The sequence below is a fragment of the Pocillopora damicornis genome, chromosome 11, assembly GCF_964200805.1.
Source record: "Pocillopora damicornis chromosome 11, jaPocDami1.2, whole genome shotgun sequence".
Classification (NCBI taxonomy): Eukaryota; Metazoa; Cnidaria; class Anthozoa; order Scleractinia; family Pocilloporidae; genus Pocillopora; species Pocillopora damicornis.
This window is the reverse complement of record NC_142680.1, coordinates 2790001-2817042: the sequence shown is the minus strand read 5'-3', so window position 1 is coordinate 2817042 and position 27042 is coordinate 2790001. Positions and strand designations below refer to the sequence as shown.

Genomic DNA, 27042 nt, shown 5'->3' with positions numbered 1-27042 from the left:
GCATGAGGCATCAAAACTTTACAAACGCCAAAGCATGGTTTTTTTCCTCTTTATTTCCAGGATCTGCGGAGGGTTTCAGTCTTGCTGACAAGGCCATCAACTCAGCAACAAAGTCTGGAAGGTATGTCTGCTTTTCTAATGTTTAATCTTAAAGCACTGAATTCTGCGAAACTTACTTCGTCCCTAATGTATCTCGTTGCACACATTCCTAAAGGTTTCCCTTCCCCCTGCAATCTCGGAAGTATTAATTTGAGCACCAGGTGCAAAGTACCTTCCACAAATTTAAAGGATGTCAAATGGTATCACACTGTCATCGTTGCTTTGAAACAGAGGAAGGACGATTAAGGGTTAATTCTGTCCATGATACACCTGTACCTATCTGTGTTTTATCCCCCTTTGTCTCTGTTTACTGACATTTTCTCCTCATTTCCTTACTTGGTGTTTTCTCTCTCTTTCTCTCTCTGCAGGTGGGTTCTCCTAAAGAACGTTCATCTAGCTCCACAGTGGCTGGTAACTTTGGAGAAGAAGCTCCACTCTCTAAACCCACACTCTAGCTTCAGGTTGTTTATGACTATGGAGATAAATCCCAAGGTACGAGTGCATGGATAATAACTGTTCGCACGGCTCCGCGATCAATCTGCTTTTAGTCAGGAGTACTTTTAGGTGAAAATGACAAGAGAGTTTCGTGTGACGTCTCTTAAAGAAAAACTTGGAACGATACTTTCAGTTTGTTGTGTTTCAAATTGCTGTTTGTCGTTGCTCAATGTTATTTGGTTGCGTTTTTTAATGGTCAAGACACCCCCCCCTTCCCCCCCCCCCCAAAAAGGAGAAAATAGGTATTGCTTGATGTCATATTGATATCTTTCAATTGAGGTACTTAGGGTGTGGTTCTGTTTTTGTCCAACGTCAGGTTCCTGTTAACTTACTGAGAGCTTCCCGTGTGTTCGTGTTCGAACCTCCGCCAGGCGTGAAGGCCAATTTACTTAGAACCTTCAGCGCTGTACCAGCTGCCAGGATGTGCAAGGTCAGTCATAGCCTCTACTACTTCAGTAGAGCAAATAATGTCATGGTCCATCTTGAAAAATAGGTCCCAGAATGCGTCTTCATTTCCAACCCGTTTCAATCGTCTCCATCCTCAGCTATTGTTGTTCCTTTGTAGTTTATTTTCTCCTCTAGAATTCTCTTTTATCCTACTTAACTGATAAATTACGGACTCCGTTAAATAAATTTAGTGAGCGATTTGATATGTTGTAGCTTAGCTCCTTTGACTTACGTATCATTGTTATGTTTTGTACCAGGCTCCTAGTGAACGAGCCCGCCTCTACTTCTTATTGGCCTGGTTCCATGCCATTGTTCAAGAACGTCTCCGCTATGTACCCCTTGGATGGTCCAAACGTTATGAGTTCAGTGAGTCTGATCTGCGAGTCGCTTGTGATACACTGGATACTTGGCTGGACGCCATTGCCCAGGTGCGTGTCAGTTCAAGTCCAATAACTTTATAAATGAAGCAAGTGCGAGAGACTTTTCTAACTTGTCTTCCTTTTGCGTACTTAAACCATTTACTTTTCCTTCTTTCTTTTCAAACACCCCGCCTCAAATTCATCATCTTCATTTACATCATCATTGCGCATAAGTATCACACATCAACATTCCTATCCTAACAGTATGCAGGACCTAGCTAAGCGGCCTTACCTGCCATGAGTCTCCTATAGCTCAGTGGCAGAGTATCCGAAGTACTGATCGGAAGATCGTAGGGTTCGACTCAGATTGGAAGCAGTCGGTCTTCTTTTTTCTCCCAGTATGCCTGTGTCATTCACTTAAAAGTATTTTCTTCTGTTTACTTTTTGTTTTACAGGGTCGAACAAACCTGCCTCCCAACAAGGTTCCATGGGATGCACTTCAAGCGTTGCTATCTCAAGCAATTTATGGCGGACGAATTGACAACGATTTTGATCAGGTTTAAACTTTCGTTCTTCTCTCTGAATCGTCACGTTCGTCTTGTAAGATCACCTCGTCATCCTGTTGTTTAGTGTAGCACTATGTCAAGCTTCGTGTATCGCCTTTCCCTGGTACTATCCGTGGAAGAGTAGTGCTGTGTGTCGCTTGGTTTTGGAGAGTAGTTTTCTGGGACGAAGGTTTTTTTTTCTTCAAGCTTGTGTATAATTTCAACTTTGTTTCTTTTAGCGTCTGATGACCTCCTTTGTGACTCGCCTGTTCACCGTTAGCAGTTTTGAATCCGATTTCCCGTTGGTTCTTGATGTGGATGGTGAAAAAGGCAAAAAGATCGTTATGCCAGAAGGAATTAGGTAAGAAAACACACCATCAAAAAGTACTTTTTCTCTCCGAGCGGTTCAGTGTTGGAAAAACTTAACAGTCAAAATTCCATGGACTTTCACACATGGTTGTTTTTTAAAATAGTTCATCATTACGTTCTCTCTTTGAACCTTATACTCAGGCGAGAACAGTTTCTGCAATGGACTGAAGCTCTTCCTGATGCCCAGTCTCCCTCTTGGCTCGGCTTGCCCAACAATGCTGAGAAAGTGCTGCTCACCACACAAGGTTAGAACATGTACACATTTACTACTATATATTTATATATATATATATATATATATATATATATTTATAAATCGAAACTGGAAGCAATATTAAACTTTTGTAACCCTCTCTTTTCCACTGCTCTCTCTCTACTGAGAATTTGTTGATATCAGTGGCGCTTTTTGTGCAGGTCAGGACATGGTTACGAAGCTGCTGAAGATGCAAATGTTGAGTGATGACGATGAGCTGGCCTACTCCCCAGATTCCGCAAGGTAAGATATGGCCATGATGTCAGAAAAATTGTTGGAAATTACATCAATAATGTCATATTTTTGGCATAGAGTTTTTTAACGCGGTTTTTTTTTTTTTTTTAACGGATCGTTGTTAATAGCTTTTGATTCTTGATTAGTTCAGTTATTCTTAAAATCCAAGTAACCTTTTTAAACTCCATACGTTATTAAGTGATTAGCCATGTAGAATGGAATTGAGGCTAATGTTTATAAATTTGATTTGAATCAAAATTCTTTCGTTGTCTCTTAAAACAAATACACAGAAACTAACTTTGAGGTTTGGATTTTGAACATGAAAATCAAACATTCCTATAAACGAATTACTCAGGTAATAATTTAGCAAATAAAATTGGATAGAATTGATTAAATGACTTATTAAATTATACCCTGATAAAAGTAACGTATTTTTTTTTCTTTCGATCATTATACTAAACATGATTAAATCGTTGCAATCGTGAGTCAACGGTGGGGTAGGTTTGTGATGTATGGAACATTTAACTATCAACGAACATACACCGTTCTGTCGACTTAAATGTTCAACATTTGATAATGTTTTTTTTTTTAAGTGTTCTGTGTCATGTGAACTGCCCTATTATTTTTCACTTTTCTTTTTCTTTAAATCTTTTAACCACTGTCATTTCTTTGTTTTTCATAACCACTTATCACAATCCAATTGTATTGCACATGCTCGCTGATGTTATGATTCTCTTAACAGCTTATGTCTAATACGTGGAGCGATTATCCCATTCGAATTAGATCGGACTATAATCTGATCATTCTTGATCGTTTAACGCAACTGAGAAAGTAGCTTTTCGTGGGAATCTTCAAGTAATTATCGAGGGTTAAGCGGTGCTTTCAATGCTGTGGGATTCTTGACATCTTTCACTCGTGGCTATAACATCGTTTAACAAGTCTTTGGAACTGGCGAGGTGATTTCTTCTGTGAATTGTAAAACGCGACAGCTAAATTCAATCTTGTTTCTCGATCTCTGCTCGATTCCTCGAAATCTGTTCTGCTTCTGCAACGTTCAAACTTCATGCATGTTAAACGTTTTATTTAAAGCTCAGGGCAGCCGCTTGAAGCCGTGTTCCCACCTATCGTGTATGGAAGTGACGATGAGTAAGTAAAGGCTTTATAAAATGGAAATTATAGTACGCTTGCTGTGATTGGCCAAGAGGCCAATGTCGGTTGCCAAAATCGTCTGGAGTAAAGCGCTTTGAGCCAGTACAGTAAGGGAATTGAAGTAAAGCTTGAGATACCAGGGCAGTTTAGGTAAATGAGCCAATATTCCTAAACGAGAACGTATCTGTTACTCTCCCACGTATGTTTTTTAACGCACGAGCTTGAAATGTGGTAAGTTTGCAAGATCTCGAGTGTCTGCATCACACAGTTTTTCTTTTATTTTTTTTTTTAACATGCTTCATTGTCATATCGCTTTTGTTTCATCATTTTCTTATCGTTTTGTTATTTTGAAAAGCACTTTTATTTGCGTCTAAAATCAATGTTGTAAATGTAACTTTTCCCTTAATTTTCAAGTATTTTTAGGTGACAATTTAAACTCTGGTATTGTAAAATTTTGTATCGTTAACGTTATCATGTTGAGCTGTACACATCCGTTAAACTGGTACCTTACAACTATTTGTTTTTCGCTTTTATTCTTAAAAAAATTGATTTAAACGTAAAAAATGCAATTTGATTATATTTAATGAATTACCTGAACGTCTAAAAGTAAATTCGTTAATCAAATTGGTTGGATGAAATGAGTTATCTCGCCGGCTCAGAATCGATAAAAAAATCTGGTTGAGATATGGAAACGTAAACCCCCCAGGGAAGTTGTATTGATTGATATGATAAATGTGGGGGCCAATCAGATTGAAAGTTGAAACGGTGGAGAGCAAAATTGCATCCACTCTTCAGTCCTGTATACCGCCGCAGTTTCCAATTGAATATCGACAGTTATCCGAAATATTTTGGTTTCACATTTCTTCGCTCCGTCATTGGTCTTGGAAACTCGCGTCACCACCTCAACCAATCAGATGCCAGATTTAAAACATCAACGGCGTGATCATTCGCGTTTTCCCTCGCTTCAAGCAGTTTGCTTGTTTTCACTTTGAGTTCTCATTAGCTAATGGTGATGCGAACCGCGGTAATGACTTTGGTCTTTGGTTTTAGCTTTTCTTCTCTCAAATGAATACCGCTCTAATTATGTTTCAAACTTTTTTACAACAGAAAGAGAAGAGAGAGTGACCCGCGTCCGGCCTGGATGAGAACCTTGCATACTACAGCAGCCAATTGGTTGAGCATGATACCCAAGGTAAGCATTGACCCATTTTGGTAACTTCGGCACTGACTCGTGAGGAAAAAAATAACTTCAGTTTGTAACAACATTTTACAGTGCCTTTATCTTGTTTTAGATCTCCTTTATTTTTTTAATGGATGGATCTACCTCCTGCATCGTGGCTCTTGAAAATTTTAGCCCAACTTCGTCATTTGCAATCGACTTTCTTCTTAAACATCCAGTACCGTCCATGTTCCATGTTGGTTTGTTATCAGCTTGCGTTCCTCTCTAACACTCTCTTACCTTTCTCACACTTTGTCTCCTACAAGCAAAGGCAGGTTTGCACGCCGCATGAAAATGACTCAAAGTCCTTAAACCTTTGCCCACACGTATTTGTTTTCATAAAGTTAAGTATTTTATGCAATTTTTTTTCTAATTGATTTCTTCGTAGGATTTGACTCCCTTGAAGCGTACCTTGGAGAACATCAAGGATCCGCTCTTCCGCTACTTTGAACGCGAAGTGAGTTCCAGTTATAAACAGCTGTTACTTTGGATCCATTAGAGCATTATTTTTCATTGAGTGTTAAAATGATCTTGGATTGCTCAGTTTTTGCAGGACTTCGCTCTGTGATTGGTTCTAAAAAATTGCGCCACTTTCTCAACTGATAAGGTTCAGAACTTAAACTAACTACGTGACTAGCGTTTTCCTGCGCTTTAGGTAGTTTGTTCGTTTTCACTTTGACCTCTTATTGGCTCCTTGTGATTTTCCCTTTCTTCTGATTGGTTGTTGTGATTGTTTTGGTTTTGGTTTACGACACTCAATCGATATGTGCTCTATGACAACTTAGTGGTGAAGCAATCTTGAGAAAAACTCGTTTAAGACCAAATGGGGCAAGACGCGCAGTCAGGGCAATCATTGGGGTATAGTCACGATATAAACGCATTGCTCTTTCGTATTCTTTCTTATTAGGTTAACACTGGGTTCCAACTGCTGAGCACTATCCGAGAGGACCTTAATCACATTGTACTCGTGTGTGAAGGCCAGAGGAAGCCAACTAACTATTTACGACAACTTATGAGTGAACTTGTCAAAGGTAGGAAGTGTTTCCTTTTCAAGATGGTGCTTGATTGTGTGAGACGGAGAACTGACGTGCGTTTATGATATCTACAGTATCTGGAGGTTTCGCCCCATTTGAAGTTCGCTCCCCACCAGTTCGTCCCATCGAATACAGCCTCCTATTTTACTGGTTCGCACATAAACACACACACAACCCAGAATTCCCCCATTCGCTCTGACGAATGGCTAACGCTCGAAACGTCAACTTTGAAACTCTTTACGGTAGCCAATTTACATTGTCAACTCAACTGAGAAAACCAAAACCATTTCGTTTTACTCCCCTACCGTCGCAAAACCACAGTTTCTCTAGAAACTAAACCCCTTTACAACTTCGCTCCTGAATGCGACATATTTTGATCCTCACTAAGGCTCTCTTTAGTCTTCTCTTCCTATATAGGAACGCATTCTACCTTAAGGAAACGAGTTGAAGATTTGGGGGAAGGGGAGGGGGAGTTGAACTGGTTAAGATGGAGTCGAAGTTGTCTTATTTGATGAGGCGAACTCGTCGTGTTAAGGTGAACCAGTTGGGGTGAACTTGCGATGGAGCTAAACCTCTTTAAGCTAAACTAAATAGCTTTAATATTGTACCTTCTGCAAATGAAACAGACCGCTGATGTATCCTATGACCACGGAGGGTTACCTTATCCCGTCTCTATGCTTTCAGGTATATTGCCGTCAAATTGGAGGCGCTACACTGTTCCTAAAGGCCTCACTGTTCTCCAGTGGGTCGCAGATTTCAGTGACCGCGTTAAACAGCTGCAGAAAATCTCACACGCTGCCAATACTGGTGGAGCAAAGGGTTTAAAGGTGTGTTATTATAGGACTATTTGCTTGTGTTGGTTTTTGTCTGGAGAGGTGTTGGGGCATCAGTTTCAGCCTTACGGAGGAATGACAGAGATTGATAATTTCGCGTAGTTAACAGGAATGAGCACGAATTCATTTTCTTTCCTTTCTTTTTCCACAGAACCTTCACATTTGGTTGGGTGGAATGTTCGTTCCTGAAGCTTACATCACTGCTACTCGTCAATTTGTTGCTCAGGCAAACAATTGGTCTCTTGAAGAGCTGGCTTTAGAGGTACAATCCTTTACTAAATGGCTTCGTTTATCCGTTTGTTCGTTTGTTCGTGTGCTCGTTTGTACGTCTATTCGTCTGTGCGTCTGTTCGTTTGTTCGTGTGCTCGTTTGTTCGTGTGCTCGTTTGTTCGTCTGTTCGCTTGTTCGTTTGTTCGTGTGCTCGTTTGTTCGTGTGTTCGTTTGTTCGTTTGTTCTTGTGCTCGTTTGTTCGTTTGTTCGTCTATTCGTCTGTTCGTCTGTTTGTTCGTCTCTTCTTGTGATCCTTTGTTCGTGTGCTTGTTTGTTGTTTTAATCGTTCGTCGTCGCCTTTCGTTGCTCACGCGAAAGGCTAACGCTCGAAACGTCAGCTTTAGAAGCTCTCTATTGTGGCCAATTTTCATTATCAACCCAGCTGATAAAACCAAATTGCCTTTTGTGTAGGTCACCATTGCCAGTGGTCCTAACGATCGGTTGACTATTGACGACTGCAGCTTTGGAATTAAAGGTAAGAAAGGTTGCAACCTTACTATCACGCTGAAAAGCTCGATCTTCTAAATTTTTGGTACGCTAGTGTCCGATTTTGAATTTTGGTTATTATCGTCCAATTTTTTATTTTGATCACTAGTGTCCAATTTTAGATTTGGACACTAGTGTATGAATTTCGATTTTGGACACCAATGTCCTCTTTTTGATCTTCAACACTAGAGTCTGATTTTTCATCTTAAACACTAGTGCTTGATTTTTCATTTTAGACATAAATGTCCGATTTTTGATTCTAGACATTATCGACCAATTTTGGATTTTGGACACTTGTGTTCGACTCTTTATTTTGGACTCAAGTGTTCTATTTTTTTCATTTTAGACATTGGTGTCCGATATGGATTTTGGACACCAGTGTCCGATTTTTTTATTTAGACACTACAGTTTAAAGTAGCAGATTGATTTGAAAGTACCTCTATTGTTTATCCCCTTACTAATTTGAAGGTTTAATCAACAAAATCGAAATAACGAAACTTTTTTTCTCATGTCTGACAATTTTTCACTTTGTTACTAATTTGTTAAGGTTTGAGGCTTCAAGGTGCCCGTTGCCAAGACAACAAGCTGGAGCTAACGGCAACAATTTCAACAGACCTCGCACTGACAAGTCTCAAGTGGATCAGGTATCGTGTTTGAGATTGATCTCTTTGGATTTACCCTTATGAGTTTAGAACTAACTTTTTGGGTCGTCCTCCAAATCATTTGACTATCAAATATCCCACAATTTGTTCATGAAAACAGCTTGTTGGTGCGGATATCCTCGTGACCCACCTGAGGTAATTCTATGCATGCCCTTGTCGTAACGCGCCATGGGACACTGAACGCAAGTTTCTGGTCTTTCGAAGCATTGGGTTTCAAAAGCTCACTGCGGATGATGTTAATAAAGAGACCTTTCGATGGGTGGTTATCACGTAAACTTGACCCAATTTTCGTCACGCGATCTCCTTCGTTTCCACATATGAAACACGAGGTTTGCGTAGATCGCGCGAAACTCGTGTGACTTCATTGTACGTGCCTCTTGTGAAGCAAAGGAAATAGATTGAGTTCTCCAGTTGTATTATGCAGGATGCATACCTTCCCTTAAAGCAACAGCATTGAGTTGTTTTTAACGTATACTTAGGCAGTAGATTTGTGTCCGCGTATCGATTGAAGTAAATATATTCATTGCTTGGCATTAAGGAGAGCCCTGACACAATTTTCCTTTCCGAATTTTTAGAGTTGAACCAGGATCTGCAAACCTTGAAGTAGGAAAAGTAAGTGTCAGGTTTCTATTTTTCTCTGAGGTTTCTTTGTTTGTTCGTCACAATTATGACCCTCTCTCCTCCCATTTCCCAGTCCTCATCTCCCCATCTCCCCACCTAAAATCAGACTAATACGAGATACAAGTGACGTTAGCACGAGGGAGTGAGCCTGGCCTGGTCTACATCCTTCTCCCCTCGTCGACGAACCATTTTAGGCTCAGAATCGAACTTAAAGTAGGTTTTTATAGCTTTAATAGTTGTTTATAAACCGTCTGTTTCCTTGGATAGAATCAGCCTCTCAGAGAGTTAAGTGTCATCAGTGAGCACATCTTGCTAACAGTTACTACCCTCCCCTCTTTCAAGGTCACCCTCCCCGTGTACCTCAACCACACACGAACTGAGCTCCTCTTCACCGTCGACATGACAACCAGAGGAGAAGCTGCTGGTCGAGAACACCGCTTTTATGAGCGAGGTGTGGCTTTCTTGGCGTCCTCCTTGAGTGGATAAAGTCACATGATTTTGGCGCGTGATGAACAAGTTATTGACTTGCATTTCCGACTTAAAAAAAAGCACATTAGATAACCTTAGAATCGGGGAAGTGTTATAACTTAGCTTATATTTAGTAATAAACTTTTATCGAGTTCATTCGAACAGGCAGTAAAGGATTTTTTTCTTTCTTTCTAGATGTTTCTCAATAAGTAGTTGAATACAAACTGTAATCTTAACAAATACTTGTTATTTTAGGATAGATACGGCTTGAATAGGGGCAGATATGTTAATCAACAAAACGTAGCTAGTACGAGTATCTGTAGAAATTAAAAAAAGTCATTAAATGTGGGTTAACTGGCAAATTCAGCGTGTGTTTTCCTTTCTTCAGTCCTTTTTACATTATGAACGACCTGATTCCATTATTAATTAAGAGCGGACCGGAGTTACTTGGATAAGTGCAGTATAGTTAAACCTCAGAGGACACTGACTTATAAGATAAGGAATAAGTGTCTGAATTAATAAGTTTTGACCGGCGAGATGAAGAGAAATGCAAGGTTTTTCGATGGCTGAGAAATTCACTTTCTCGCGCTTTGATCGCGCGTTTTCCCCATGCCGTCTTCTAAGATGTCTACGTTCATCTGAAATACAACGTTACTGAGCAATGCAATCGTGTCTTGTGTTCTCCACAATGAACCTGACCCAGCTGTGTCTTGAGATCCATTTGATAAAATTTGGGTGATTCTTATTTCGCCATGTCTACCTTAGCTAAAGAGCACGATCTTCGTTGTCAACCCTACATACTTCGATTTCACCTTCAAAACCAAGTAGATGCGACCCGGGCACTACTCTACTCTTGCACTTGTATTTTTATTGTGTTTAATTTTGAAGTCGACAAACATGAGTTTCAGCAACTTCTACGAAGAAAATCATTTTAAACTGCATTTATCAAAACAGCTTTAAAACATTTAACTTCGGTGTAGGTGGGGTGAAAGAGCTTTGTTAAATTTGCAAGAATTGTCTTGCAAATATTTTTTTTCAAGAGTGGTGCTCTACTCTAATACCCCTCTATTGATAGAGTGCTGTTCACATTGCAGAAAAAAAACCTAATAAGGACCCGTTAGAAAAGAAGTATGGATCCCGAATTGTTACTAGTGTGAACTTTGCGTATCATGCAAGGATGGGACCCGTGTTTTTCACCGTGATTTTTTTCTAGTACTTCTTTCTTTCTAGGAGGGAGGGTGACGGCGGGAGTTGCAAGGCATCTATATGGCTGTGTTACTACGTAGGAAAATCGTGTACAGACCTTTCAAAATTGAAGAAAGTGGCACAGTCCAAATATTTTTTCTAAGGCTTGTGGCCATAGACGCCCCCAAGACTTGAAAAAAAAGGAAGAAAAAACCCAGGTGCGTTTCACTTTTTTCATCTTTGACGGGTCTGTAGCCGATTATCCTGGGGTACAAACGGCCTTTTGGCCAGCAGTTGTCACTGCAGTTTCTTATTCATGGTACCTGTTAACGTGCACATGTTTCTTTTATGTCTGCTTCACGCTGTTTTATTGCTGTAACGCGGTCAGTGTCCTTCATGACCACCTGCTAACTTGTTTCAAGGACGGTCTTTAAAAACACGCAAGAATACTAGACAGCCCTTTGGGTATCTCTGCTTCAACAGCGCGGCCTTGACATGTCTCCTTGTTGACCTCAGATTTCTTTTTTGAGTTGAAAAAAAAAAAACTTTTATCGCAATTTACAGTGAGAAAAGTTACTCAATGTTGTTACGTTAAAAAATATTGCTCGACAAATTTGCATTTAATTGCCCACTGTTAGATTGAACTGGCATATAATTCTCTTCGCTCAATCGTAATATATAGAAAATTCTCCAGGACAAAGACGTCATGAAGATCGAAAATATCGAGAAAAAAAAACACTCAGGGGCTGGTATTGTTGATCATCAAGGAAAGGGAAACTGCGTTGAAAGTTTTTGGGATACTTTTTTGGTAGAAATTAAACGCAGGTGAGGTCGGTCGCAGAGATGTTGGCAACTTTTGTGGCCCAGGAATTAATTATTTATAACAAGAAGTCATAATAATAACTTCAAATGATAAAGCTAACAATAAAAGTTTTGCCACATTTCAAATGGCATTTCAGTCACGTGAAATAATTGCATAATGCTATTGGTTCATGTTCACGAGTTCCATCCCACAGTGCCTCACGTGTTTTTATTTGCAAATTCCAATCACCCGCCATCTTGTTCCTGTGACTGAGCAACGCTCGAGGTTTGCCTTATTTTGAAATTGACGTTTTAGAAGTGACTTCTCACACTTGTGCAAGTTTCGATCGCTCTTTGTTCCGCTTTATTTCCAACAGAATATGACCAGTGTCGCAGCTTTGGCTGGGATACCCTCTGCTACAGGAACGAAGGTAGGCTGGCCTGCGCGTCGGGGCCATGTGCTGTGGTCAGTGAAATGAATCGACTGCGAAAACGACAACGGGTTTTTAACTTCCGTCGATGTGATTACTTTCGAGTAAGAATGTTGAGTAAGAGATACAGCCTTATTATTATCGATAAAAGAAAAGCTTAATGACATCAAAATATTTTTTTCGTAAGAATCAATTTCTCGATCTGCGGTCCCTTTCGGTTAGACTACGTTTATCGTTTTGTTTTCAGAGGGATTAATGTTGATTTCCTTATCTCGCTTAGGCTACAAAGGTATGGTTTCGTCGTATTTTTCCGTGGAAACTTATGGAATGGAAATCTAATGCTTGAAACCTTGTTGTAAGATATGTTTTTCGTGACTTTCGCAGAATTCATTCGTGAAACGGCGCAAAAGCCCTTACCCACAGTAACATCTACTCATGAAATCGACACAATTTTAATTCTTCAAGGGGATTGTTTACATTTAAAAAGAATCAGAACTGGTAATATTTATCTATTTGCTGTCTTCCTTGAGAGACTCCTCGTATGTTTTAGAATTCACGAAATGAAGTCCGAGGAAATAAAACTGAAGTCTTGTTTCCTGCTGCTTTTTTTTTTACTACCTCGCTCATGGGCCGTCGATTTGCGTGGTATCAATTAGTCACTGTTTGGTAATTGACAAAGCTTATCTAACGACCCAAAAACGCTACATTTACGTAAAACTTTTCGCTAGCTTTTTCAAACGAAGGAAATTCTTTTGTTTCTGAAAAAAATCGTTCACACGCCCTTGTAGCAGCAATATTTCTTGCGGATGAAATTAATCGTGGAAAGAAAAGCATTCTTAAGCTCGTGAAGTATCTCCATGACTCTTTGTTTTCTATGAATTTTTAATGCACCTTTTAGGGTGTTTTTGTTCTATTTTTCCATAACAGTATCACGTTCGCCTTTTGTCTGAAATGATTATTAAAGGTGTGCCAAAATATGAGGCACGTTTCCCCGAAGGTTGCAGAAAATTCGAGCTCTCTTGGGTGAAACATGTCTCGATAATCGCCGATGATAATTGTTTACACAATGATGTAGCTGGATATTCTACGAATTGCAATACATTAGCGATGAAATTAGCGGTCGTTTGAAACGGGATACCGCAAGGAAAGTACTGAAAGTTTTCCCTGCGGAAAATGACTTTAGATGTAAAATAATTTGCAATTTTTGGGGGGGATATAATTTTGCCTAGGGTTGTTTACTCTCATCGTGGAATGAAATTAAGACATCAAAAGATCTCCCTAAAACAAACCTAGGCCGAATCACTCACTAAGCTGGAGGCAATCATTTTTGAAAAGTAAATATTAGATGAAGTTCCTTGGTTAGTTCCTTTGCGACAACTATTCAATTGTCTGGCTGATAAAAAAAGTCCTAATTATTTTGAAACTACCTGAATAAAATGTTAGTGATGATTGCTTTCAGGCCACTTCTAAAGACAACTCTTGTATTTATTATAGATCCCTTCTTAATTAGACATAATTCTTCACTTTCTACTTTTTTGAAAGACAAAGTTGAAAATATGGATTCCTATCATTTAACTCATGCATTGTGCTAACTAGATGCAGCAGCTGATACAATAATAGTGTTTGATACTGAACAGCTAGTCAAAATTGATATTGGTTTTTTTGATGTTCTGTTTATTTTATGATGCCTGACTTGTATCATTTATTTCTCCCTTTTTTGCAGCGTACAGCTGAAGATATACTGAGCATAGCAGGTCAGCTTTCTTCCCTTTTTAATACCCACTTCCCCTAATGTGGAATGTTTTTAACAAATTCTCTTGTATACCCTTGCAGTTACTCTAGAATCCTTCTCTTCTATTCTCTTTGATTGTGAATTGTTGGAAGATAGATGGAAAACAAGTGTAGAATTTCTGCTAAATTAGTCATTACCCCAACCACTATGTTCTACTGGAACTCATTTAAAGAGCTTTACAATAACCCTTTTACTCCCAGGAGTGACCAAAACAGAATTTCCCCCTACAGTTTTATACAGTTTTGAGCAGAAGGGTGTTGAGAAGATAGAAACAGATCAATGAGCAGTCGTTGTCTGATTTAACACCCAATTCTCAGAGCTAAATGTTTATGAAATATGTAGGAGACAGTATGGGGAATTGAAATTGAGATCATGAGAGTGAGAGGGTTAACTGGGTTGAACCCAGGAGAAATAGTTTATCATGTAGTCTCGTTGTAAGGGTGAGAGTAGCATTTAATAAGACTGTTGTCTGTCACATGGTTGTTGGGACAACTTGGGCAGAAGTCTTCATCAGAGTTAAAATATTTGTCACTTTCTGCGACAACAGGCTTTTTAAAACTTCTCTCAACTGGATGATCAAACAACAAAGCTTTACAAGAGATCATAGTTGATCACAGGAAGTTGATAAATTTATTTTGTTTTTAAAATTGTTTTTCAGGCCTTATGGGGGACCAGAAAAAGGTATGTTTTAAGTGCTTAAAAAAACATCAATGCTTGAATTAAGTGTGTTTGTTTTTGGTGGGGCATTTTATGAATTATCTCAAAGCTGGTTTATGTTTAGTAAATTATGCAACCCTATAGAGGAGTTGCCCAACTTATGATTGTGTAACTTAAATCAACTGCATTAATAATAGATTCTTATGTTTAATTAAAATACTTTTTTTAGACCCTTTCATGTGATAAATCTTGTGTCTGAAACTATTTTGAGGTATTCCAGTTTCCCTAAATTTTGGATATTTCAAAGTTAATGTAATTTGATCTCAAACTTTGTGTTGTACTTATTTGAGCCTGTCAAGAAATTGATACCCTGAATATTTATTAACCTTAATATCTTTAATTATATTCATGACCTATTTCTTTTTGTTGGTCTTCAAGATGATTCAAAGCTTTGAATTTACTGGTTCATGTTAACTGTCTCCTTTAGGCAAGATTTGAAAATGCTCCATCAAAAGTGATCCATGTTAGAAATGTACCAGTTGATGCCAATGATACAGAGGTATGCACAGTTTTAACTGTCATTTTTGTTATTCTGTCTTTTGCCTAGTATGGTTTAATTTGTAGTGATACGCATAATAATATATATAAATTTTTTTTTATTTTTTTTGGCAACAGCTTCTTGCACTTGGACTGGAATTTGGACGAGTAAAAAATGTCCTTTTATTAAAAACTAAACGACAGGTAAGATTTTGATAGATGATTTTTCTATAAACCCTTTAACCCCTAAAAAGTGATAAGCATCTAATTTTTCCCAACAAAATCACCTCTGAATCAAACATTAAGGTCATGGGAATAAAGAAAGTTTTTGCAGACTCAAAAAGCTCTTGATTATTAGATAAATTCTCCTTGTAATTACCACAGGAAATGTATAGGGAATAGTATGGGGAACTTGAATACTGATGTCAGGTTGTAAAATGTTAGGCAATGATATAACCACTTTCACTTTTTGGTATCACCTTTGCTAGTTGTGGGTTGTTGCGGTTTACGTAAACTTAAGGTGTATTTGAACCCCAACTGTGTCTTCAATATGTTAACAGGTATTGGTAAATATTTGTTGTAGGGTTTTATTGAAATGGAGGACAAACAAACAGCTGCAAACTTTCTCACTTATTACTCACATATATCACCAACCATCAGGTAAAGTATCTGTCCTATTTTCAAGGTGTTTACTACTGTAGCAGATGAGTCAACTGTGTAGTAAGGAGGAAGTTTGTAGGATAGATGTGCCCTTCTCCCCATTTGTCAAGAAAAAGTAGAAATTTAAGGGGTGCACAGAATGAAGCCCTTGATAATTGATTGACTGTTGATTTTTAGAAAAATATTAAATGACCTGACTTGTCTCCAAAACAGCAGTGTAGTGTCCCTTAGCAGAAAATCGTATTTTTGGCCTGATAGGTAATCATTGGTGTGATTCATGTAGCATGGAGGAGGATATTTCCACTATGTAGGTTAGACATGCAAGAATAAAGAAATATACACAATTCCTTGGATCACAAAAACTTGTGGCAATTTTTTAGAGAAATATCCAAAGAAAGCTTTGAAACATCACCCCTCTTATCTTCACAGTTAGCAGGAGTAATTATGTTCTAGATAGATTAGTTTGGATTTCATAGAAAAGATACAAACAGAAACAATGTCTATTGATAGAACTAAATATGAACTCAAGCCATGGTCAGTTATATCAGCACATTTATGTATTTTCTTTTTATTATTGCTAGAGGTCAAGTGGTATATGTGCAGTATTCAAATCATCCTGAGTTGAAGACAGAACCCTCTCAGCATTCCTCTGGGGTAAGCATCTTGTAATAGCCAGAGACTCTTTTGGTTATTTAGCTTTGTATTTGTCAGTCATATATTTTGCTTTGCATTTTTTGCCACAGACTTCCAAAATCATTGCAGCTGGTGGAGACTATCCTTACTCAGCAGATGGACAGGGAGCTCTTGCTGCTGCTGCTGCCAAAGTTGTGACAGGAAATAAAAGCAATGTTATCAGAGCAGTGATTGACAAGTTGTGGTATCCAATAACTGTTGAAGTCCTCTACAAGGTATGTTAAGTTGTGTTTTAACATTGAGGAATAGTATCTTACTCAATACATGTTTTAATTTTGAGTCTCCCAAAACTAAAACCAAATTATTCAATGAAGTAATTATCACATTGAATCAGAATAAAGGGAAATATTGCAGAGCCAGTTTTGGAGTGCAAGAATGAAATTATGTTCTTAAGACTGCAATCAAGATCCTCGAAATATTCTTCAAGTGTCTCAATCCTCAATTCTTGATCCTTGATTCTCAATAATTTTTAGGGTATAGTTTCAAGTGGAGAGTGTCAACTTATTTTTGAATGGTACTTTAGATATTATGTATGAGAAAGAAACTACAAGCCAGGAAATAGGAAAATGTAGTCAACCAATCTTGATTGTTTTTAGGTTTTCATCAAAAATAACTTAATTACCTAACTAAATTGTTAGTTGACAGTTTCTGAGATCAGATTTTTTTCCTTCTTCAACAGATATTTTCAAGTTTAGGGACTATTCTTAGGATTGTGACCTTTACAAAAAATGGTAGGTAACATTTGTTTACTGGATCAAACTTTATATTTGCTATAGAATTCTTATGTATTTGTGTATGGTAATGACTGATTTATTAGTTAACTCTGATGTTTAATATGTCACTTCTTAGGTCAGTTTCAGGCACTAATAGAATTCACCACTGTTACTGAAGCAGAGCTGGCAAAAGTTGTAAGTAGTGTATCAGTCAAAATTTGAATTTAATTTTGGTGTTTGTTCTATCTTACAGTGACACTGATATTTATTGAATTTTGCTTTGCTTTTATTCCCCTTTTTAGACACTTGATGGACAAAATATTTACAATGGCTGCTGCACCTTGCATCTTGAATTCTCCAAATTGACCACGTTGACAGTGAAATACAACAATGATAAGAGCAAGTAAGAGTTGTATAATTGTCATTACTCGTATTTATTTGCCATGGCAAGCAAGGCATGAACTACCTCCTCCCATTTGTGCTGGAAGGTGCAGCTGTTTGCAGTGCCCTCCAACCCCTGATATGCCTAGGCACACACTCACTCATTAGAAACAGCCATATAGACTGGTTTAAACTATGCCTTGTTTACATCCTGCCTCACTGAATAAGGAATGGACTTGATTAAGTTATTACTGAGTTGACTATCTTGAACCATCTTTTTTTTTTGTGCAGAGATTACACCAGGCCTGATCTTCCCTCAGGTCCCAATGACAGCCCTTTTAGTGGAGCTGATCTTGCTGGTTTACTCAGTGAGTTCCTTCTTTATCATTAATATGTCCAATGTTTGGTAAAGAAAACATTTTCATCTGCATACAGAATATATCAGTATATCCCCTCTTTACAAATGTGCATCTTTTTTTCATCTTTCCTCAGCAAGGTTTGCTAAATTTTTATTATTCCTTTCAGCTGGTGGTGCAGCTGGAAGTGCTAGTCTGATGGGAGCTCCAGCTCTTTTGAGTCTTCTCCCTCAAGGAGGATTACTCCCAGCAAGTAAGAAAAACATGATGTAATTATATATGAAATCAGATCACTTATAACTCAGAAAACAACTTGAGTGGAAGACACAAGTCGTTTCAGTGAAGACAATTATATCATCTCATTTTCTCTAAAAATGTTGATCCATGCTTTTTAGAACAACTTTTGCTAAGCAATCTCCCCATTATCATTTGGAAGAAGAACTGTTTTATGTATATTTATATATTTCTAACATTGTTAGTTAAAATTCTTGTTGCTGCTTCCATTTTTTACTTTAAACCCATTGGCCCCTAAGACAGACTAGCATCTAATTTCTCCTCACAATATCACCCCTGATTGTGGATCAAACATCAAGGTCTCTAGTATAAAAGAAATGATCACCAAATAAAGAAGCTCTTGGTTGTTAAGCAAATTCTCCTTGTCAGTACCATGGGAAATGTATAGAGAACAGAATGGAGAATATTCAATACTAAGGAAGCTTTAGCTGATAGGTTATTTATCTATGAACTAATTTCAAATGATTTTGTTTGTAGGTTTCTTTGGTGCCACAGGCGGCAGAGGAGGATTGAACATGGGAGGGTCTCCTGTTGTCCTTGTTAGCAACTTAAATGAAGAGGTAGAGACTTCATAAGCTATTGCTCAAGCTCTATCAATCAGGGTTGCATTGTATGGAGCAATGCATTAATGAGTAAAGTGGCATTTTTAATACCATGGTGTGTGACCAAAAGAGAACTTCTTACAGTTTTTTGTTTTGTTTTGTTTTGTTTTGTTTTGTTTTTTTTTTTTTTTTTTTTACTGATTCATGGGCACAGTTCTTGAAAGTAGGCCACGAATCAGATAAATCATCCACTTGGGTCACTTAAATGGCTGCTGTCATTAATTACCTTAAATGTTGACCAAAAACCTTTGAATAGTGTGAGGTCTTTTGATTTAAATGTGTCTTTGGAATTCTTTTACAGCTTAATGACTGGTTTTATCATTTAAGTACATCACTTGTTGGTCCTGGGCAATCTCCTGACCTGTAATTCTAATACTCAGCTAAAGAACATTCAAAATTATCTCATATCATTTATGCTGTCATGCCATGGAATAACTGAATTTTGGAGATAAAATAATGTTTCTTCTTGACGTTATCAGAACGTTCATTCCCAAGGTCTATTTTCATTTCATTGCTATACTTTTTATTTTGTTTTCTTCCTTGTTCCTACATGTAAATAACAGACAATATTTTAATTTCCTTGTTTTATTTTGAGTCTTAACCTCTTTCTTTCTATTATAGCTATACCTACAGCCTGGATTTTCTGAAACTTAAACTCATCTTTTGTTTTTTTCCTTCTTTCCCCTTCCATGCTGTGTTTGCGGTGCTGACTGATGGTCACCCCCTTCTCTCTCTTGCTGTCCGCTACTCACGCCACTTGGAATCCATTTTCTAGAAGATAAACTGTGACATGCTTTTCACTCTGTTTGGTATGTCTTTTTGCCAAAGTCTCTGTCATCCTAAGCCTTCCTTTTTCATTTTGTTTTCCATGGTTAAAGAATTTTTTTTTTTGGTGATAAATCTCCATATTGATATAGCTTGTTCATGTTTTATCATTTTATAGTTTTATGTTTTGTTTTATTTTGGGCTGTTTCATCAAATAACTAATGCTTCTAACTCTTCTGGGTCACTCTACAACACCATGTATTGGCAAGTTTATTTACAAGCCATGACTTTTTCCGCAAACTCCATAGTATTTGACTAGTATGCTGCACTTATTGACCTATGTATGTAAGTTAACCCTTTCACTCCCATGGTGTAATTATCAATCCTCTGTGCTGTATGTCACACATTCCTCATTATTTTCGCTCTGAGAATTTAGTGCTAGATCAGTATTCTCCTTTTCAGTTGGTAACTGGTTTAATTTACTGCCTGTCATGCCTCTTACTACCCCCTTAAATTGCTTAGAATTCTTGAATATTCCACAGGTAAAAATATTGCTCCACTGGTTTGGAAATTTACTTTACCTGTTTTGCTTAAAATAAGAGAGAACACTGTAAATTAAACAATATCCCTTAGTTGATAGTTTTCCCTCTTCCAATCACCTTTCTGCTTGAAATGCATTGATACTGAATGGTGGAATAAATTTGTGTTCAGTTCTGGGAGTGAAAGGGTTAATAAGCTGTATCTGCAGTGATTGCAACAGTTTCTACTTTAAATTAGGGCTGTGGAGATAAAAATTTTATCCCTTCTCTGTGTGTGTGTGTGTGTGTATGACTCACAAATACACTTGTTGATAATTCAGTACCCCTATGTTGACTTAAAAAAGTAAACATCTCCATCTATTGATTTGCTTTAACACCCCATATAAACAAAATAGTAGTCATTTACAACCCCGAAACAGAAATATAGATATGACCTTCTGAACTTGGGATCTGTTATTCTCTATAATGTCTTGTTTAATTTACCCCTAAGGACTACTTGAAAAGACAACATGATATTTTACTTTGTAGGTAATTATGGTGACGTAATCCGTGTAAAGATTCTGTTTAACAAGAAGGACACAGCTCTAATCCAGTTTAATGATCCTCAACAAGCTCAGACAGGTAATGATAGTGTTTTGAGACTAAATGCGTTGTGATTAATGGCATCAAACCAAAACCATAGTAAACAAGAAAAGAAAACATTTGAAGGAACTAATGGGAATTCAAAGTAAAACCAAACAAACAGTGGCAAGGGGGGGGTTAGACTCTAGTGACCGAGTGCTGATTAGTCTTCAACGTAGTTTTGCATTGGATTTATTGAGAAGATGATAGGAGTCTTTTATACCAAATATAATGTGAAGTTCAGTGAAATCTTATGTTATCCTAAATTAGTTTTGGTGGTGAATTGAAAATGCTTTTCTTGTTGTCCATTCCAGCAATCAGAAATCTGAGTGGAGTCTCTATGTATGGAAAAGAAATCAAAGTGACTTTGTCAAAACACACCTATGTTTCCATGCCTAAGGATGGAGATGTAAGACAGCCTGTTTTTATCATTTTCTTTAATCCTTTAACTCCCATTAGTTACTAGGGACAGTCTTTCTCATTAAGGTATTTCTCATTACAATATCAGTACAATACCAAGCAGGCAAGTGATGAAAATAAAGAAAAGTATTGCGTAGGGGATTATTAGTTGATCCAATACCAAATTTATATCATGAGAATTGCATGGAAGACAGTAAAGAGAATAACTAATGGAGTGAAATGGTTTAGCTGCTTTAAAGTTATGTGGGTGTCATTGTTACAAAATTTAGGTTCTTTCAGGACAATCTTACAGCTGTACTTAAATTGGAGGAGATGGACCAATAATTTTCTTTCTATAATGGTAATCAATATCAGGTTTCCCTAATGAATTCACAGATTATATTTGAAAGTATTTAAGAAGATGTTGTTTTTTGCATTGTTAGGAAAATAATCTAACAAAAGATTTCACCAATTCACCCTTACATCGCTTCAAGAAACCAGGATCCAAAAACTTCCAGAACATTTTCCCTCCTATCAGAACACTTCATGTATCAAATATACCGTAAGTAAATGTTTGCATGCTATGCAACTGCTGAGTACCTGGAACACTTTCCTCTCTTCTCTATTTACAGAATTAGTTTGTGGAAACAAAAGTAGTCAGCATAGGAATTTAACAATTTTGAGAATAACTTTTTTTTTTACGATCTTCACCTCAGTGACACAGCTACAGAAGAAGAATTAATAGATGCTTTCTCTGTTTCTGGAACAGTAACAGAATTCCGCTTCTTTGCGTAAGTGATAAAATATGTGTAATGGTGGAATTTATACATATGTATGTGTATGTGTCATAAGTTTTGTGACTTCATTTTCATGGCGAGATGCTGCTTAGTTTGTGTAATGTTTTGCTGAGTTGTAATTAGTGGCACTTTTTTTTTCTTTTTTTGCTCTTCAGGAAAGACCGAAAAATGGCCCTGGTGACTATGACAACAATAGAAGAGGCAATTGATGCTCTTATTGTAAGTTTTATTTAGCACTCTGATTTTTTTCATTTCAGATGTTTGAATTTTACATGGATTGTTTCCACCTATTTGTTTGGAATGTTTTTCTTTGGTTTGTGTTGTGTATCATAATCCACTCTTCAATAAAAATTCAGGGGTTTCAATATCGGCTGGTTACAAGCACTCTACTGCCTCCTACAAGACCTCATGCTGCAGTTTGTTTAGCTTGTGAGCAAGCTCTTTTGTTTGGTCTTTTCCTTACAGCCCTTTCTTGGGCACAGCTGCCTATTACACCATCTGCAACTGCTCATAAATAGAAAAAGTTATTGAAACCCCTGCAATGGCTGTATATCCTTCAACCCCTGAGGGTGACTAGCATCTAATTTCCCTTTAAAAAATCACCTCTCAATGAAACATTAAGGTCATGAGAATAAGATAAATGACCACCAGCTGAAGAAGCTCTTGATTTTTTAACAAATTCTCCTTGTCAGCACCTTTGGAAATGTACAGAGAACACTATGGAGAATATGCATACTGATGTTAGGGTGTAAATGGTTGAGTTTTATATTATGTAATGTATTGAAAAGTGCATTATAGAACTGTTTAGTAGTTCCTTCTTGTAGATTTACTAATTTTCCTCTTTTTCTCTCCCCATCCAACAGAAAATGCACAACTACAAAATCACAGAATCTAATCACCTCAGAGTATCTTTTGCTAAAACAAGATCATCTAACTGAGCATCTGAATCTAACCTGTGATCACACATTCTTTTTTTGGTGGGAACTCAAATTTTGGTAGTGCAAAAAAAGCTTGTCAGATTACAGGTTGCTCCATATCATGCCTAAGTCATCTCAAACTCAAGTCAGTTGACCATTATGTACATGCAGCTGTACGTGCACACGTTCCAATGCAATTAACATTTTAAAAGTAACATATTGTCTTATCAAAGTGAAGGATTCCTTTTTTGAAATTTTCGTTCTCTAGTATGAAAACATCAAAATTTCCTACATTTTAGGATCTGTTTCATTAGCATTGTAGATAAACCATCACTTAAATAGGGAAATTCAAAATATTGGAATTATATACTTGGGAATTTTCTGTTTTCTTTTTTCATTTTGATTTATGCTTTGCTTTTTTCTGGATTTGACGCACAAATTACTTGATTTTTGTTTGGTGAAAAGGATTAAAGGCAAGGGTGGCCTCTGTATTTTAAAAATTTGAAATATGTGCTTTGGGTGCTAGACATCTTATTGCCTCTGCATCTACTGTTCTTGTCAGATTTAATTTAATATTTGTTGATCCTTGTATTCAGATCTCCTAAGGGTTTTTTTTCAGTTCATCTATTTTACTTTAATAGCTGACCTTTCTTGGAAATTTAGGGCTTAAAAAGTTCTTCTCAAAGTTAATGAATCATCTCTTTGATTTGTGGTTTTTAAGTAAGTTAATAATTAAAACCAATAGGTTTTCTTCTATTACTTTGGAAGTAAATTCAAATTGGGGTTTTATTTGTTGTCACATCTGGTTTGACAATTTGAATTGACCAAAGGTTTTGCCCTTCAATATGGTTACAGATTTGATTGATTTGTTGAAAAATAAGGTTGATCAATCAGTTTTATTTGTAAAACTTACAGGGGTGCTAGATTCATGTATATTCAATTTCTCACTTCAGCTCTTAAGGAGGGTTCTTAAAATTCAATTTGTAATGTTTAACACTTTTTTTCCTCTGATTCATAGGGATTTGTTGTGATTCTTTGTTGGTATGGGGGGAAGGGTCTTGTTAAGATAGCTTTAGACATGTTATTCTTGTTCCTGTTTGTAGCAGCTTGTAAAATGAGAGAGATTGAGAAAAATAAAAATTAATTTCTTACTTTGGTTTTCTTTTGTGTGTGTCAGTATTTCTTTATTCGTTTATTGGATATAATTGTGTTTAGGAGAGAAAAAAAGACTGTGTCTTTGCTAACCTTTCCCCAAAGGAAGGTAAGCACAGCTTGGTGGAGCTAAACGGATGGGGAGAGGGGTGGGGAGTGGGAAGAGAAAATTTGACATTGTTTCTGAAATGAGGTCGGGCACGGCTACGAAGTGTTGCGGATTTATTGTAATACTCACACCAGAATGCGACAATCGAGGAAAGAAGTGAATAAACAAAGAAGAGTTCGCACTCTCTGCAAGATATTCAATTTGTCTGGACTAACCTCACAGCTAGTTTTTGTCCTTATGAGATCAAACAACGATTACGAAGGAGACTCGCGAACTCCCATACTTCGGAACACGGAGTTGTTTTTCCTTAGGGTGTGGTGGTAGAGGAGACCTTGTGCATCTTTGCTCACTGGATCCAGTCTCCACCGTGGTTGGATTGCCACGATTTCTTAAAACATGGCGCCTGGCGATTACTGTTTTCAAGTCCAGTGAAAAACTTCACACTTCCTGACCACCTTCAGGTATTATGTTACGATTACTATGCTATTGTGTGAGTTCCTTTCCCGGGTCTGAAATTTGCAGTGCAGTTGTAATTGATCTGTGGCATTTATCGCCCTGGGAATTTCTGAGAAGTCGTGAAAGCTATCAATAGTGTCTTTTGATGAACGAGTTCATGAAATGCAAACTAACTAATCGTCATTTAAATTTCTGAGGTAACCGGTGAATTAATTCGTTAGAAAGACGCGAATATTTTGATCAGGAGTAACATGATACCCTTGTTACCATCATCATTATGTCTATAATTACGATGGCCCACAAGGGACTCGCTGCAAAGAAAAAGAAACGCTGCAAACAAAAAAGTGATTGCTGCAAACAAAAAAGTGAATGCTGCAAACAAAAAAGTGATTGCTGCAAACAAAAAAGTGATTGCTGCAAACAAAAAAGTGATTGCTGCAAACAAAAAAGTGAATGCTGCAAACAAAAAAGTGATTGCTGCAAATAAAAAAGTGATTGCTGCAAACAAAAAAGTGAATGCTGCAAACAAAAAAGTGATTGCTGCAAACAAAAAAGTGATTGCTGCAAACAAAAAAGTGAATGCTGCAAACAAAAAAGTGATTGCTGCAAACAAAAAAGTGAGTGCTGCAAACAAAAAAGAACAGATCATGCGTGCGCATTATGCCCGAGGGACTGGATAGAGTTTTGCTCGTCTCCAGAGCCTACGAGTATTTCCCTCCATTTTTCCAGCATGATCTCGATACCAAAATAACGATTATCGTTATTTCTAAATTGGCCCTGAAATAACGAATAGCATAATTTCGGTGCATGTTGAGACCTTCGGGCTCGAAGCTTGGGAACTTGTATCCAGGGAAAGATAAAATGGCGGCTAACGGCGGCGAAGGAAATCTCAATAGTTTAATATTTTAGCGTGAAAAGGCTTGGGTGTTGCGATCTGGTTCTCAAGTAAAAAAAATCACGGTCTGCAATGGCACTACCACCTTTTGAACAACAATAAAACATTGAAACGATGGTAAAAAGCAGCAAGTTTCGAAGTCTCAACGAAACATGGGTAAGCTGAGTTTCAGTCAAATATCATGACATTTGGGATGTAATTTCGATACCGAATAAATAGTTCTACATGGTTATACACGCATAGGATTCTGTTGTGTTCACGTGAAGGCCATTTCAGCCATTCCTGCCACTTGTAAGTGGTAGGAAATAAAATATATGCATACTTGTTTCGTATTTTAGCCCTGTGAAATCACAAATTTGATTTATTTCTTCTTTGTTTTAGGTGGTCATTACCCATTATTTTTGGAAGTCGATGCTGATGAGAAAGAAAAAATGTTTACGATTATTTCTTCTCTCGAACATTTTACTATTTAGGTACCAAATAATCTTGATACTGAAGATCATTGCATCCTATTATGAAAAAATTACCCTTGATTGCTTTGTCAACTGGAATGAATAATGTAATATACCTTGTGATTTGTGGGATTTTCACAAGTAAACTAGAAATACTTGAAGAGGGTAATGATGTACTTAATGCAGAGCATTTGGTACAAAGTCTGCTTTGCTGTAATCTACCTGAAGGTGCTTTTTATATGCTAGTAAGACTTGCACAGCCCAGTCAAAATGTTTTTGAGTAGTAGACAAGATGGCTGTAGTAATTATAGGCAGCAGAGGCCAAACCTCTTCCTGAAAAGCAGTCTGAAAAGTGTGAAGTTAGCGGAAGGTACTTCATTGTAGGCAGCCAAATTGTAAGCTGCCAGCCCATTTTGAGTGAGTAGTAAAACTCAAGATTGGCTATTTTAGCTAATTTTATTGAGAACCAAATTCCCAGCAACGGGCACATTTTTACTGGGCTATTTGTTATTTAACTACTTAGTAATATTCTTATTAAAATTTACTGCATTCCTTTCTAATAATTTGCTGCTGATTGTATGCTGTATATAGCTTATGATTTGTGTGATTTTCAAGAGTAAATTAGAAATACCTGAAGATGGTAATGATGTACTAGATAATGTACTTGATGCAAAGCAATTTTGGTACAAAGTGTGTGCCTTGTCCGTAGGTGATTTTGCATGCTAATAAGACTTGTAATTCAAATAATATACATCAGCTGGAGTGGGAATATTAAAAGAAAAATACAGAAAGAAACATTGATAAATAAAATAAATCAATAGAAATGACAAAAATCATGGTTTTATCTCCAAATTAAGCACTTAATCGAAGATCACTGCACTGCTCAGGTCCAGAAGGCTGAGAGAGTACTGTCTACTGTTAGTTTGATTTTTGTCATTTCTATTGATTTATTTTATTTATCAATGTTTCTTTGAATTATGATTCAATGATCTCTTTCAATAGTGCAGGTTCGCTCATGTAACCTAATCTCCCACATATGTATGTATGTATGTATGTATGAGCTCAGTTGAAATGTTTTTGAGTGGAAGGCAAGCTGGTGATAGTAATGGGTAGCAGAGGCTGAACCTTGTCTTGAATGGAAGTGTGAAAAGTGTGAAGTTAGCGGCAGCTATATTGTGGCAGGCAGCCAAATTGTCGGCTGTGGCACATTTTTACTGGGCTGATTGTGTGTAGTATATATGTGCACTTCTTTTAGGGCATTAAACAGGTTAAAGTACTAAGAAATCCTCTGTGAT

The 27042-nt window shown here is 37.3% G+C and overlaps 2 protein-coding genes and 1 long non-coding RNA gene across 5 annotated transcripts in view; all 3 read left to right on the top strand.

Annotated features, from left to right (window-relative positions):
• Positions 1 to 9905, top strand: part of LOC113674160 (cytoplasmic dynein 1 heavy chain 1) — a 54606-nt gene extending 44701 nt beyond the window's left edge. The window contains exons 80-97 of one of the 2 annotated variants that reach the window (XM_089187721.1): positions 61 to 121; positions 468 to 591; positions 911 to 1024; positions 1299 to 1469; positions 1856 to 1957; positions 2185 to 2306; positions 2456 to 2559; positions 2729 to 2810; positions 3891 to 3947; positions 5058 to 5142; positions 5558 to 5626; positions 6077 to 6200; positions 6888 to 7030; positions 7188 to 7298; positions 7718 to 7781; positions 8340 to 8436; positions 9030 to 9066; positions 9418 to 9905. In XM_089187721.1, coding sequence (XP_089043847.1) covers positions 61 to 121; positions 468 to 591; positions 911 to 1024; positions 1299 to 1469; positions 1856 to 1957; positions 2185 to 2306; positions 2456 to 2559; positions 2729 to 2810; positions 3891 to 3947; positions 5058 to 5142; positions 5558 to 5626; positions 6077 to 6200; positions 6888 to 7030; positions 7188 to 7298; positions 7718 to 7781; positions 8340 to 8436; positions 9030 to 9066; positions 9418 to 9561 — 1811 coding nt within the window. In that variant the 3' untranslated portion in view covers positions 9562 to 9905. The remainder of the gene's footprint in view (positions 1 to 60; positions 122 to 467; positions 592 to 910; positions 1025 to 1298; positions 1470 to 1855; positions 1958 to 2184; positions 2307 to 2455; positions 2560 to 2728; positions 2811 to 3890; positions 3948 to 5057; positions 5143 to 5557; positions 5627 to 6076; positions 6201 to 6887; positions 7031 to 7187; positions 7299 to 7717; positions 7782 to 8339; positions 8437 to 9029; positions 9067 to 9417) is intronic. The other variant, XM_089187722.1, reaches the window with a different exon arrangement.
• Positions 9906 to 11735: 1830 nt separating this feature from the next.
• Positions 11736 to 23834, top strand: LOC113674156 (polypyrimidine tract-binding protein 2). 2 transcript variants are annotated; one of them, XM_027190628.2, is made up of 22 exons: positions 11736 to 11815; positions 11907 to 11960; positions 13684 to 13714; positions 14411 to 14433; positions 14897 to 14968; positions 15085 to 15150; positions 15530 to 15606; positions 16188 to 16260; positions 16350 to 16514; positions 16979 to 17030; positions 17149 to 17207; positions 17315 to 17415; positions 17685 to 17761; positions 17919 to 18002; positions 18521 to 18603; positions 19421 to 19454; positions 20478 to 20570; positions 20885 to 20979; positions 21413 to 21531; positions 21686 to 21760; positions 21922 to 21985; positions 22630 to 23834. In XM_027190628.2, exons 2-22 carry the CDS (start codon positions 11910 to 11912, stop codon positions 22702 to 22704), a joined length of 1569 nt encoding a protein of 522 aa, XP_027046429.1. In that variant the 5' UTR covers positions 11736 to 11815; positions 11907 to 11909; the 3' UTR covers positions 22705 to 23834. The 2 variants fall into 2 exon arrangements, with proteins under 2 accessions (XP_027046429.1, XP_089043850.1); XM_089187724.1 differs by having other exon boundaries at positions 11907 to 12064.
• A 1204-nt stretch (positions 23835 to 25038) lies between these two features.
• The window catches only part of LOC149037052 (uncharacterized), a 2321-nt gene continuing 317 nt past the window's right edge, over positions 25039 to 27042 (top strand). The window contains exons 1-2 of the long non-coding RNA XR_016180902.1: positions 25039 to 25451; positions 25677 to 27042. The exon at positions 25677 to 27042 is cut by the window's right edge and continues 317 nt beyond it. This is a non-coding gene — a long non-coding RNA (uncharacterized LOC149037052). The remainder of the gene's footprint in view (positions 25452 to 25676) is intronic.